At 40.1% G+C, this 13304-nt stretch overlaps 1 protein-coding gene across 7 annotated transcripts in view; it reads right to left on the bottom strand.

The window, feature by feature from the left end:
* Nucleotides 1-2002: 2002 nt before the first annotated feature.
* The window catches only part of LOC101160607 (SH3 domain-binding protein 4), a 57172-nt gene continuing 45870 nt past the window's right edge, over nucleotides 2003-13304 (bottom strand). For all 7 annotated transcript variants that reach the window (XM_004081609.5, XM_078939548.1, XM_011489504.4 and 4 more), the window contains 2 exons: nucleotides 5290-5478; nucleotides 2003-3906 (listed from right to left, as the gene is read on the bottom strand). In XM_004081609.5, coding sequence (XP_004081657.1) covers nucleotides 3682-3906; nucleotides 5290-5478 — 414 coding nt within the window. In that variant the 3' untranslated portion in view covers nucleotides 2003-3681. The remainder of the gene's footprint in view (nucleotides 3907-5289; nucleotides 5479-13304) is intronic.

Here is a 13304-nt window from a genome sequence, read left to right as displayed (position 1 = left end):
GAACATGCTGGACTGAATTTAATACGCTTTACGGTGTTCACACTGGACCATCACTCCCCGAAACTAGCAAATGCATGTACAGTTAGTTGTAAGAGGCTTGTTGTGAAATGTTTAAGCGGCAAAAATCTTGTTAATTTTCCTCCAGACTTTTTCTTTTACAGCTCTGCTCCGATACATAAAAGACTTGGTGTCATATTTCAAGTTGGGCACAACTTACAATTATTAATTTCTTCATAATAATAAACGTTGTAACCCTTGTGCTGTCTTAGACGACCCCACCCTTACATTGATGTGTTCTCCCTACCATGACAAAGGTGGATAAAGGTGGAAAGATTTCATGTAATCCATGGACACCAGTGAGGTTCACAAATCTTTAAAAGAAAAAAGGTTCAGAGCACAGTCTAGTGGGTCTAGATGACCCAACTCCCAATGTTAAAGTTCCTAGGATAGCACAAGGGTTAAACAGTTTGTTAGGATCCTGTGCTCATCCTCCCACCTGCCACTCATCGTCTAATCAGCCTGCAGCCTTTATAAGGACCCATCACCTTTCAGCTGACGTCAGTCCGTCTGCTTTATGCGGTTGAGTGCTGACTCCTTAAGCCAAGTCTTAAATCTAGTTTCATGCTAAATGCCTCGTATTTTCCGAAATCTAATCCGCCTTTATTCTATCTCTTCAGGGATTACCACCAGCTCCACCTTCACCCTTGGTCACCCATCGCCATTCATCTGAACACCAAGGGCTGTCATACCTTGACAAAAATTGTGCTTGAAAAGAAACAACCAAAGGATGTATTCAGGCTGGAAATGTTTGTTGGTCTGAACCAAGTCCGCCTAATTTGGTCCGGATCGGATCCTGAACCTTGCGTTTGGTCTGTATTCACGCTGCCATCAAGCGGCCTTTCCAAACCAAAGCTTGTAAAAAACAAAGAAACAAAAAAAAAACACGTGAATAAAGATCTCTTCAGTCATTAGCCAGGAATTTGGAGAGCAAACTAGAGGAAGAAATAATGGAAGTCCTACGCTTTGCAGTCCTTGTTGGGATAGTTCACTTTTTTAAACTTTGTATTTTGCTGACCAGTTTTAAATGTCTGTAGCCAAATCGGGTACAACACTTTACTGCTGCTTTGGTAAGGTAGTGGCTTGCTGCAAGGCGGTTAATAGCAAGAAGATGGCCAAGAAGGTCCAAATTTCAATGGTTTCAGTGTCTCACCGTTGTGGTGTTATGGCATTGTATTAAAAGAATTCTGTTAAGAAACTACAAGGTAGCTTTTAGGATGACGTCACAGCAGCACCAGGCCCGTGCCGCGTAACGATACCCAGAAAAGCCAGTAAGAAGCGTTTTCAGCTGTGTTAAAATAAATGTTCCAACAAGTAAGGAGTTGGACCCTTCTTTCTGTCTGGTAACACGATAATTGTTGCTTTACATTTGTCCATGGTTAGTTGGTTCCTTCTTCCCTAATTTTATTACATCATGTGACGACCGGCTATGGTGGCCGTTTTGGTCCAGTTGTTCCGCTTCCAGATTGTATTCAGACTGAACTGAAGCTCAATCGGATTGAAAATGAACCAAGAACACCTCAAAAGATGGGTCAGAGAGTGGTTCCTGGTCCCGGACCAGGGTCCGCTTGGGTGTATTCAGACTGAAAATGTGTTCCAGATTATCGGGCCAAACGTACTCTGGTTCACTTCAAGTGGACCAAATGTATCCGGTCTGAAGACACCCAAACTTTTCTGAAGCACTTGAGTGGATACTCCTTTTGTAAATAGAAACTGATAAAAAAGAAACTCACAAAATAATTGTTTTAAGTAAAATATAAATGGGTTGACTTAAAACCTGAAGGTAAAGGCTACCGCTGAGGAGGAACTGTTGGAACAACGGCAAAAAATGACAAACTTTCAGTGCTGGAGGTCATGAATTCATGAGCCCACATTCCCAGTTTCAAAAGAGAACACGTGTGCAACACTGCCACTGTCTGCTTTCATTATCCAAGCTGAGAAAAAATAGGGTTTTGATATCTTTTATTTACAGAACTTCAGGCAGTTTATTTATTTATTTTTTGTTTTGGTATCTTTTATTTTCCAGATTCTGTATTTTAACAAACTAAATTCTACTACATACTAAATTAATGTGAAACATTGGGTACAAATCATGTTTTTAAGTTCCTGCTAGAGCAAATAGAAAAAAACATGGAATCTTTTACAGGTTATGCACTTTGATATTCCTTCATTTAAATTGATATACCACTTTGACATCTTACTGTTTTTTGAAAAATAAAGATTGTAAAACAAGAATACCAAAACTAATTAAAAAAATGTCCAGCTGGAGTTTTAGCTGAAACTCAACAGAAATGTCACCAAACTCCTGCTTACATTTAGAAAAAAAAAGTCATCTAAAATCCAAAAAGGCACAATTATGTATCTATTTTTTAACAGCATAAAAAGTCAAATTTTTCTTTTCGTGCACTTCCTCACCTTCAGCTAATGGGATTCTGACCTTGCACACAGTTTCTGATTAAAATAAACTTAACTCATAACATTTCTTGAGGTTATGTGAAATCATATTTGTTATTTTAAAATTCCAGCGTTCCTCAGAAAGAGGGCCTGCAAACAACAATATATCATTAGCAGACAGAGCCCAGTAAACAGAAGTTTAGTCTCACTAAATGGCATTTAAAGGCATTTTTCTTCAAATGTCAGACACACAAACATGTACAACTATCTGGCAAAGCATCAGTGGGAGAAGCAATGCAGTAATTCAGACCTTAAATGGAGATTTTGTCTTATCCGACAAAATCTAATCAAGCTAATAGACCTGAATTGTCTGTCCAGCTCTTTAGGCCCTAATGCAAGCTTAGTGTTTTTTCAGAAAAATGTTCTTTTTCAGTCAGTGTTTTGGATGAAAATTAGAGGGAAACAGAGAAATATGTCATATTTCCTTCTGTGTTAGGGACAAATAGTAGAAATGTTTCAGACCACAAATTACCTGAAACAGATCAAGTGGTATGGTACTATCAAGAACTGCATGTCTTTGTCAACCTATCCCATAGCCTATTGGTTGAAATAATACATTTGAGAGTTGCAGCATGAATCATTTGCAGTTCGTTTTTGTAAAGCAACTTCGTCTCACTTAGTGAGCATTGCATGTTAGTCACTTTCAACCAAAAAAAGATGCATTAAGTCAAACTCCAGTCCCAATCTGCTCCTCGTTATGTTGAGTTACGCCATAGATGTGTTGTGTACCCAAAGTTATGGAAAATGTATGTTTTTAAATGCTTTGTTGCTGTTGCTGGTTGTAAAAAATGTCAAAAGAGACTATGTGATAGAGAAAAACAAATAAATATAGCAGGTCTGACACAGGAGCAATAAGGTAACAAATTGTATTATTTATACATACAAGACAAAATCATTTTACTTAAAAATAGTGTCTCTTGGCATGAAATCCACAGTTGTTAACCAAAGAGTCCAGAGAGTCGCTCTACAAATATGCTGTGCCATAACTAGAGTACAAAAAATATAGAAGAGTGCAAGATCAGCTGGGAGTCACAGAGCTCCACGCAGCGCTGTGCAGTCTGCTGGAGTTCCCTGTGTTTGAAGAACTGCAGGCAGTGCTGCAGTAACAGAACCACCATGTACGACAGTGGACAGCAAATCTGCAGCGTGTGGTGGGGAATGGGAGGGGCCTCAGATGGCGTAGTCGTCCTGAACAGCTGGACTGAAGGCGGAGCTTCGCAGCACATCCAGACAGTTGACCAGGATGAGCGTGCCAGTCAGGTGCTTCCAGCGCTTTGTGATGGGGCTTTTCATCTTGTCCAGACCCATGTGCAGCTCCTGGATCACGTCCCTGTAGCTGTCGCCGATCTGAGCTGCCCATGTGACCAGGAAGTCATAGGCGGGCTTCCACATGGCCTGCACACACAAATCAGATGTTACACCACTGAACAGGATCTACCTCAAAATACCGACTGTATATGTTCAACTGCTTGTGTCTTCAGCATGTCTGATGCACCAAAGCAAAGGCTGGATCTGAATTCTTCCCCTACCCCTACGGCTTCTCCTTATCCCTACATCAAGCCCTCCAAGCGGAGATATATGGAAAAATAGTTTAATCAAATTCGGACGGCATCAATGACGTCATCAATAATCGCTGGTGAGCTACATTAGCACATAGCTGCCAGTGCTTGGAAATGCATAACATCATCAGTTTTATAACTTTAAAAATGTATGCTGAAAGAATAAGTCATAGCTTACATGTAAATGCAAACCTCTGTGCTTCAGAGCATCCGGATTTGGCCTAGCTTTGTTAAAACAAAGACACACTGTTTGGGATTTGTAGTTAATGAAAGGGAATGAAACTACAGCTTCAGTATACGTTATTTCCTGATCAATGAAGCAAAAGGCTGGGTGATGCAACAATCTCAGTTTAATTCTGGGCATGTTTGCCAGTAAACCCAAAAATATACAAACAACAAACTGAGAATTTACTAAAAATAAATTTATAACTAAAACCAAAAGAGAGGTTGGTGATTACAAAAAGCTTTGATTGTTCTCTGTATTGAGATGGGCAACAAAATGCTAGAGATGCAAGCAGTTACTGTCATCAGTTTGCACTCAGCAGGAACCTGTGAGTGGATTTCATCCTTAAACTCCCACCCCAATCATCTTTTGATCTATTTTTCAAAGCCTTTTCAGTGGTCTTTCAATTATAATTATGCAATTTTTAGCCAAATAAAAAAAAAAAAACTGTCGCTTTCTAGGACGTAGTTTTCTGCAGAGCGGAAGCAATTCATGAGAAATTCATCTTTGGGTCATTGGTTTAGAGCAACACCCTCCCTTTCCATGCGGTAAATCCATTACAAATGGATTCACAGCACACATTCAACTTACAGCATTCACACTTGCATTATCGCAGGTAATGCTATATATTTATTTTGGAGCGACTGCATTTCTTTTTTTTTTGCAATTGAGTTTTGGTTTGTGGAATTTAGTTTGGATTTCTAAAATGTAATTTTTTTAATTTATTTTTTGCTTTTTAAATTATTATCAAGTGATTTGTTGATGTGATTTGCACTTTCAGGGCCACCGTAGGAATGCAATTGCAACACAAACGCGTCAAAAGAACAGCACCACTGCAGTGACATTTTTTTGAGTCAGAAGCTGCTTTTAAGTTGCAGATTCAGTGTTGACTAATAAAAGCATGTTGAATATAAACGACATTATAAAGATTTGTTTTTATAACATTGCATATAACGTGCATTTTGTAGGCAGCGATCTGGTGTGAAACATGTATACCTCACTGTCTACCACTCCGTTTCGGTCACGGTGCGGTGCCTCATAAGCGTCCATCTGCTGGCGGGAAATCTTAACAAGCTTCTCAGCCAGCTCCCTCCATCGTCCAGCAATTTCCACAGCAGTGGTTAGGAGCACAAAGTCCATGACCAATCTGGCTACCAAACCCTGACAGTCCATTTTCAACAGAGCCTGCAGGGAGAGGACAAAAAGTGTCAAAAACAAAACAAAAAATCCATCCAGAAGTGACAAAGATGGCGTTTGTTCTACATTTTTGAACGACTACTTGCTGAAGTCAAGAGAAGGACAAAGCTACAGGATCTACTGGATGTCTACATTCACTGTATTTCCTCCATCACTTCTTGCAAGGTGTCAAACTCCAGCTCTCCAGCTTTACTGTCCTGCGGGTTTGTCACATGTTGCTGTTCTACTAGCTATTGAATACCTGGACGGCAGTTTGACACCTGTGACTAACAGTAACAACAAATCTGTGTCCACTTTTGCTTCATGCAGGCACATCTCCAAAACGCTGCCACTGTTGGCAATCTGTCATGCTGTTTGTTGGATATCACTGGGGTGCAACGACCAAAGAAATGTCCCTTAAAAAGTAGGATTTAGAAAACAACAGGTGGGTAAACTTTTCTGATATGAGCCATATGAGAGCTCCCTGAAGCTTTAGTCACATGCACCTTTATAGGGGGTTGACCCGTAAGGGTGCTGCATGTTTTTGGGTTGTACGGGCCAGTGGATAGTTGTAAAAAGGAGTGGCTGCATCGTAACCCTTGTGCTATCCTAGGCTCTTTAACAGTGGGAGTTGGGTCATGTAGACTCACTAGACAGTGCTCTGAACCTTTTTTCTTCAATGATTTGTGAACCTCACTGGTGTCCATGGATTACATGAAATCCTTCCACCTTTATCCACCTTTGTCATGGTAGGGAGAACACGTCAATGTAGGGGTGGGGTCATCTAAGATAGCACAAGGGTTAAGGGGAACGCAGGTGTGCCTTGCAGGTCCCTTGAGGTTTGTACGGCCACCTTAAGGGACATCATGAAAATAGATCATATGATTGTCATGCATCGTCCGCAAGTGTATCATCAAGTATTCGTAAGGCTAATGAAAGTTACACGTATGTATGACGTACGGGTGATGCGCTTGTAGGGTGTCCTTACACTCTAGTCTTTAGTAAGGTGCACGCACTGGCCCCTATTGAATCTACACAAATGCCACATACACAGGGTAGTGAATGTATAAGTATTTCCCTAATGTCAACCAGGGGGGGCGCAAGGGGGGGCACAAACTTATCACTTCAGCAGCACGAACGATCCCTTTGTCCAGTGTGCAAAATATGGTAGGGTTGATATTTTGAAAATTTGCATGTTATGTGTTTTGTAATGATATGTCGCCTGCAACAGAAACAAATGTGCATGAACATTTTTGCTCTACGGGCTCACCAAGTGGTCTACAGCTGGTATTTCCTATGCGCCCTGTTTGTTCATTTATCTCCCACAGACAGCCTATATCTACCCCTAAAGGCAGTTGTGACGAAGGCCTTAAAAGGAACAAAATAAATGAACACCTTACTAAGAAGAGAACATTTTCCTATGAATTCCAGGGGGCAAAAAAGATATTCACAACATTCAGCATATTCTGAGACTGTGAAAAAATGAGTTTAATGAGTTAGTGCTATCCTAGGCACTTTAACATTGGGAGTTGGGTCATCTAGACCCACTAGACAGTGCTCTGAACCTTTTTTCTGCAATGATTTGTGATCTTCACTGGTGTCCATGGATTACATGAAATCTTTCCACCTTTATCCACCTTTGTCATGGTAGGGAGAACACGTCAATGTAAGGGTGGGGTCATCTAAGATAGCACAAAGGTTAATCGAGCAAGTTTGTCAACAGTGAACACTTGGTCGGTTACCTGACCTCAGACTTGCCCAAAGGCAAGTGTTTTAAAGTGGTTTAAGTATTTTGGACGGAGGTCCGGCCCCCCACCGGTCTCTGTAACCTTTCTGTCTCTGTCAATTTCTCACAAACAACTGCTGATGGTGGGAAAAAACGTGCACTCCGATTCCATCTGCATCTTTTGCAAAGAGGACCTGTGCTGCATCACACAGGATTTGAAATGTCATTCACATGTAAAAAAAAAAAAACAGGGGATCCTGATTCTGAACATTTATGTTCATTCCTGACGAACATGATTCAAATTTAAAGCAAGGCTAAAATTTCTAATGTAGCCCCAGTGAAGAAACTTTATAAAAAACATTCAAAAGAAGGATGGAAAGCTGCTGAGACACTTCCTGAAATGGGACTTTTTTTGTAAATGTTCTAAAGAAAAACTAAACAGAGGGAAAGAGAATGTAAGTCTCAGTGTCTCAGTTGAAGGAATGTGTGGAACAGCAGGATGTGTGTGTGTGGGGGGGGGGGGGGGGGGGAGGGGGTGTAATGCACAGCCTATGCTCCAGCAGGCATTGAGGCATTGTTGAGCTTGGAGGATGCGATAGCAGCACCTATGGGCCAATCAGACGCCACTTTTCCCTTTTCAGGAAAGTTGAGTTTCCACCAGATCAACGCAAAAATCAAAGAGCTAAAAGAGACACAAGTAAGATCAAGTTCTCCTTTTTAAGAGACGTAAACGATTTGTTTGTTTGTCCTTATGGATGGAAAGGCAAAACCCTCTCCAAGTCCTACTGCCTCCCTGGATAACCCAACAGAAACTCTCAACCTAAATTAAGGGCATGACTTCCTGTGCTGACCTCCATCAATAGATGCAAATGCCACAAAGTTATGAGAGTGCAAAATGTTTACTATGCTCAGTTGGATGGATGATGTTAAACACACATAAAAAAAGGAACCTGCAGTGTCCTCAGAAAAATCTGTCTTAAGATAGTTCCCACACAGGATTCTGATTTGGCAACAGTTACCAGAAGCTGTGCAGTCTTTCTCCTGATTTAACTTCAAACTGGTTTTGGCTGTACAGCATCACAATGTCATCTGTAGTGAACATTTCCTAACTGAGGCTTTGGATTTGTCTGGAAGTTGGGATATTTGTTTTAATAATGATTGTCAACCAAAGGTTCTAGGAAAACAAAGGACACATTTTAAAATTTTTTTTTTCCCATTTATTAAAGTGTAATTTTATGTAAAAACTCAGAAAAGCTCAGAGTTAATAAAACTCGCTATTAAATAGTGATTGTTTTAATAAAGCAAACTTTTTGTTCATGTTCAATGATAGCAACATGTATGGAAGATTTTACATAAAAATGACAAACATTATATGTATATTCATGCTTAAGTTAGGTTTTAACCTGAGAATAAAAGTTGGCACGATGAGGTCTCACTTGTTCTTTCTTATGTTTATATTGTTTCAGTTTAGCTTCTTTTTTATTTGCTATGGGTCACATAGGCCTTAGTCTCTATTTTTAGTCATTAGTTACTTAGTCTTTAGTTCCATTTTTCTCCAAAGTCTACAATTTATTCCTTGTTCAACACTGACTTTATTAGTAAACAGCTGTTTCCGGTTAGAAAGCTCACCGTGACCTAACGCTTGTATCTCTGACTGATAATAAAATCAATTAGGGTTGTGCCGATGGACGATATCATCGTCCATCGTGATGGGTGACTGACATCCCGATGGAGAGACCACCATCGTGATGCCACGCCCCCGCCACGTTGCGAGTCGACACCATAAGCCGCGGTTACACGTACAAAATATCTTGATGGGATCAATGGTCGGATTAAAATCCAACCATGTACATGGGCCCAGAAAAATGTTTTCAGAATATAAAAACGTTCACTAAGGTCACACTTTCCGTCAGAATAAATCATTCGCACATGCGCAGTAGGGTTTGAAAACCGGAAGGATATAAATTCCGCCGAGCGGCTTTTTTTTTCAAACTTTATTGAATGTAAGAATTCAATACAAAACAATGTCAAACAGCACCGAGCGGCTATATACATTGACATGTCAGCTCGGGCTAACAACATTAGCTTTGGGTGGCGCTGCATCCTGGCTGCACGTAAACATGTAAGAATAAAATCGGCCTTTATTTAGTCGGGACACGACTGGAAACACAAATCCACGTGATTGTTTGAATGTTTTCTAAGGACTGAGCGACATTTCTGCTTTGAAGCTCAAACCACTGTGTGTGCTGACGATCCGAGCTGTGCTCAGACACACACTTTTAGACCCGGTTCTGAGTTCGGTTGCTTGTACCCCTAGAGCTGCGGGACGGATCGCAGTCTTAAATCTCCCACACATAGCGCTCATGTAACAAAGCACCCCCCCCCCCCCCCCCTTCCCCTCAAACACAAAGCTGTAAGTCCGCACTCCGCCGGTCCACTTCACTAGTGAAGTGCGGGAGCGGACTACTTCTTTTCTATTTTGTTTGTTACTTTTTTTGTTAAAGTCACTTCCCTCAGTTTATACTGGATCTTCGCGGATTAGTCATTAGTTGGGAAATAAAATGAAAAAAGCAAAAAAACGAATAGCAGTTATATAAGAACGAAAAATGTAAAAATACCCCCCCCCCCCCGACAATGTCATCGTCCATCCCGATGGTTGACAGCAAACATCGTCAACGGCCAATTTAAGGGACGTCGCCCAACCCTAAAATCAATTAACATTTTATAATTGTCTCAATTGTATATTTTGTGTTTTTGTTTAATGTCTTTATGAACAGATAGTTCGTTCTATTAAGATGACTCTGAGTGGCATTGAAAAAAAATTCTCCTTTCTACCTGATCACATTAAATGAGCTCATTTTTCACCTAAAGAAACCGATGACTAGCTTTTTAAAACCTGACACAGGGTAAATTCACACACTTGGTAAATTCACATACATCCTGCACACTTTGAACATAACTTCAGTCATTCGACATTTTTGTTTCTCTAAGCAGTTTATCTCCACGTTCAAGAAGAATAAACTGACGTAACAGACTGGTTGTGGTCCTTGACCCTGGGAGATGCAGTGAGTTATAATTAAAAAGTGGTGCTTTACACCAGCGGTCCACAACCCCAGAGCCGCGGACCGGTAATTTATTACAGAAACTGAAAGATGTTTTATTTAGAAAAACTGCCAGATTCTCTGTTACATCCGTCTATATCACTCTTGACACAGGACAAGGTGCTCTTCTCGGTCACGTGATAGGTTACCGCTAAAATAAAACCCAGGAGCTAGCAAAATGAGTAAAAAACAAACATCTTTGGAAAGTTTCTTTGCCAAAGGGAAAACGACCAGCCAGGAGACAGAAGAGGAACCTTCCACTTCCAATAAAAGAAAGCTCCATTTAATAGACAGTACTTCTTTTTTGCACCATGAGTGTGGGAAGGGGAGAGGATGGTGACACGTGTGCGATGTACAATGTCATGCGTGTCAAAATAAAAGCTCAGGGTTCGTCTAGTCACGTCTCTGTTTTTCAGATGATGCAACTTAAAATCCCTTCATTTTCTCGAAAACAGTTTTGATCCAGTGGGCCTTCTGTGTGAATTCTGGTTGTGTTTACTGACCTGGAACCACTTTTCTGTGGTACATGGCACTCAAAATCTGTCATAATCTTTTTGAGCGACTGCAATAAACTACGAAGCTGAAAGACTTGATGGATTGCTGGAGTAATATGGGTATCATGATGTTATGAACAAAAGCTATGATGGTCTCTTTTTTAAAGCCATTTAGTGATTGCTGGCACTGCTGTTAAGCCCCGGGCATGTCAAAGAAGTGAAACAGACAGGGACAGAAAAAGGCTGTATCCTTATGGTACAACATGGTGAACAAATTTAAAGCTGGTGCAAGCGCATTGACGTTTTCATGACCAATGAAGCCGTGTAGGCAGAGAAATATTCTATTGAGGTGTCTTATCAGCAGAATAATAGTATAAACATTGTCAATATGCACATTCCTTCTGATATTCCCATGCATCCTTAATCTTAGGCATCCGGAGCTGACCATGCTGCTTCCACTGCTGTTCACAATTTTCTCTGCAACTGGGAGAATTAAATACCAGCCGGTGTCAGCCGGTGTATATTACCATGTAATTCCTGTGTGTGTGGGGGTGTGTGTGTGTTTAAAGCCACAGAGTTTGTTACTTTGGCAAACAGCATCTGACTGCAGCTCCTGCTGCTGCATAAATCTACTGTGTGTCAAAATGAGAACTCCTGCAGACTCATTTTCAGAGCCAGCTTTGCTGTGGACAAGGATGAAAGTAAGACACTCAATCATACCTTCCATTACAAAGTAAACACACACACCGGTTCACACATCATTCTGTGTGTTTATGTTGAAAGAAAAAGACTCATTGAAGCCCCTGCTGTGACCTAAGGTGACAATTCAAATAAATGACTTGTTCTTTAGGCCATCTTGTTTTAGTTTCCTCTGAACAACATAAATGAGAATCTCCCACTTCAATCTCCTTCCTATTTCATCTCTTTGCCATCTTCATTTTCTGTCTAACTCCTTCCACCTCTTCTATTTGCAGCTTCTGTAATGCATCTCAGCTGCTGTGTCCCTTTGCAATTTCATTTCCCACTAAATGTCCCTCCAGGTCGGCTTACTCTTATGTTGGGGGCAGCTTCAAATTCAAAACCTTAAAAGAAGATTTTCACCATTCAAGGCTTTAAAACAACATGACGACCAACTGAACTCAAGGTATCCTTCTTCAAGAGGGATCCCCATTTAAATGCAATGGGATAGTGGACAGTTAGCTGCAGCAAAACAAATATCCCTCTTCTGAAATGCACAGAGGTCTTCTCACACCACAATCTAAAACAATTAATCTTATGGTTTGACATGAAAATGACACAAAAACTTTAAGTATACTATTATTTTGAGCTACACTACATATAGATATAGAAACTATGAAAAGAACTACACTGAGAAATCGTCTTACTTCGTATACTTCAAACATTTAGAGAATGTAAAACTCTGCAGCCAGTTGTTTGCTCCACACACGTGTATTCACAGTTTGACCCCTGTCCGGGGCAGTCAAAAACATATCTTTTGATGGTTGGGATCCGATTGGTTTTACATTTTTTTATACCCTAACACATTTCAATTAAACTTCATCCTGAAGAGTTGAGTTCTCCAACTTCAGAGCCAATCTAAAAAATCACAAGGTTTTAATCTGAATTCCCAAGAGTCACCTGAAATTCAGATCAGGAGATCAAGATCAACAATCATTCAAATCAGATGATAATTATATCAAAACACTTTTTTAGAAACGTTTTGTCTTAATTCACTCACAAGAGCACCAATGGCTGTTAGACAGTGGTCCTTTTCAAAATTGTTCAGCTCTACCTGTATCCTTCCTATTGTCAATAATGCCGCCCTCGATGTATTCAGGTCTGCAAAATGATCCAAAATGTCCTCTATTGTAAAAGCATGCACCAGTAAAAATATTCAGGATGGACAGATACTTACATCTCATAGATTGCATTACAATATTTAGCCTTAGATAAGGGATTTTTTAAACTTTTAGTAACTAGGGCGATCTAAAATCTGTCCACTTGTTTTTCTAATTGATGAAATTTGTTGCTGACAGGAATTAGACAGAGTGCAAACTGTTGCAAAATACTGACAGCTTTGCATGTATTTGCAGGATTAGAAAAAAAAAACATTTTTAGCTAACAAATGAAAGAACTAATTCTTTTTAGGGATGGTTGCTATGAAGTCTTGCTCCTGATTATGTTTCTCACCTACCATGCTAAAAGTCCAACTTCAGACAAAAACTTTGGAATTAAACACTTTCAAACTGGTTTCTTAAATTTCTACTTTCTTTGTTTATGACAATGAATAAAAAAAAATCCTTTAATATCATTTGAGGGAGCCTAAAAATGTGTGCATAAGTAGGGCCACGTTTTTGTTTTATTAATAGATTAGTGGACCCATCTCCCTCAAATTGTCTTTTTCAAAAGGTAGCTAGTCTGAAAACTCTCCAGTCAAAGCTTTGGTTTAAACCTTAAGCCTAAGTCACATGCACCTGTACAAGGGGTTGGTTGACCTGTACGGTTGCTATGGGT

Source organism: Oryzias latipes, chromosome 21 (assembly GCF_053564925.1).
Source record: "Oryzias latipes strain Hd-rR chromosome 21, Olatipes_Hd-rR_3.1".
NCBI classification, from domain to species: domain Eukaryota; kingdom Metazoa; phylum Chordata; class Actinopteri; order Beloniformes; family Adrianichthyidae; genus Oryzias; species Oryzias latipes.
The sequence above is the reverse complement of the archived record's forward strand: the minus strand, read 5'-3'. Positions and strand labels throughout refer to the sequence as shown.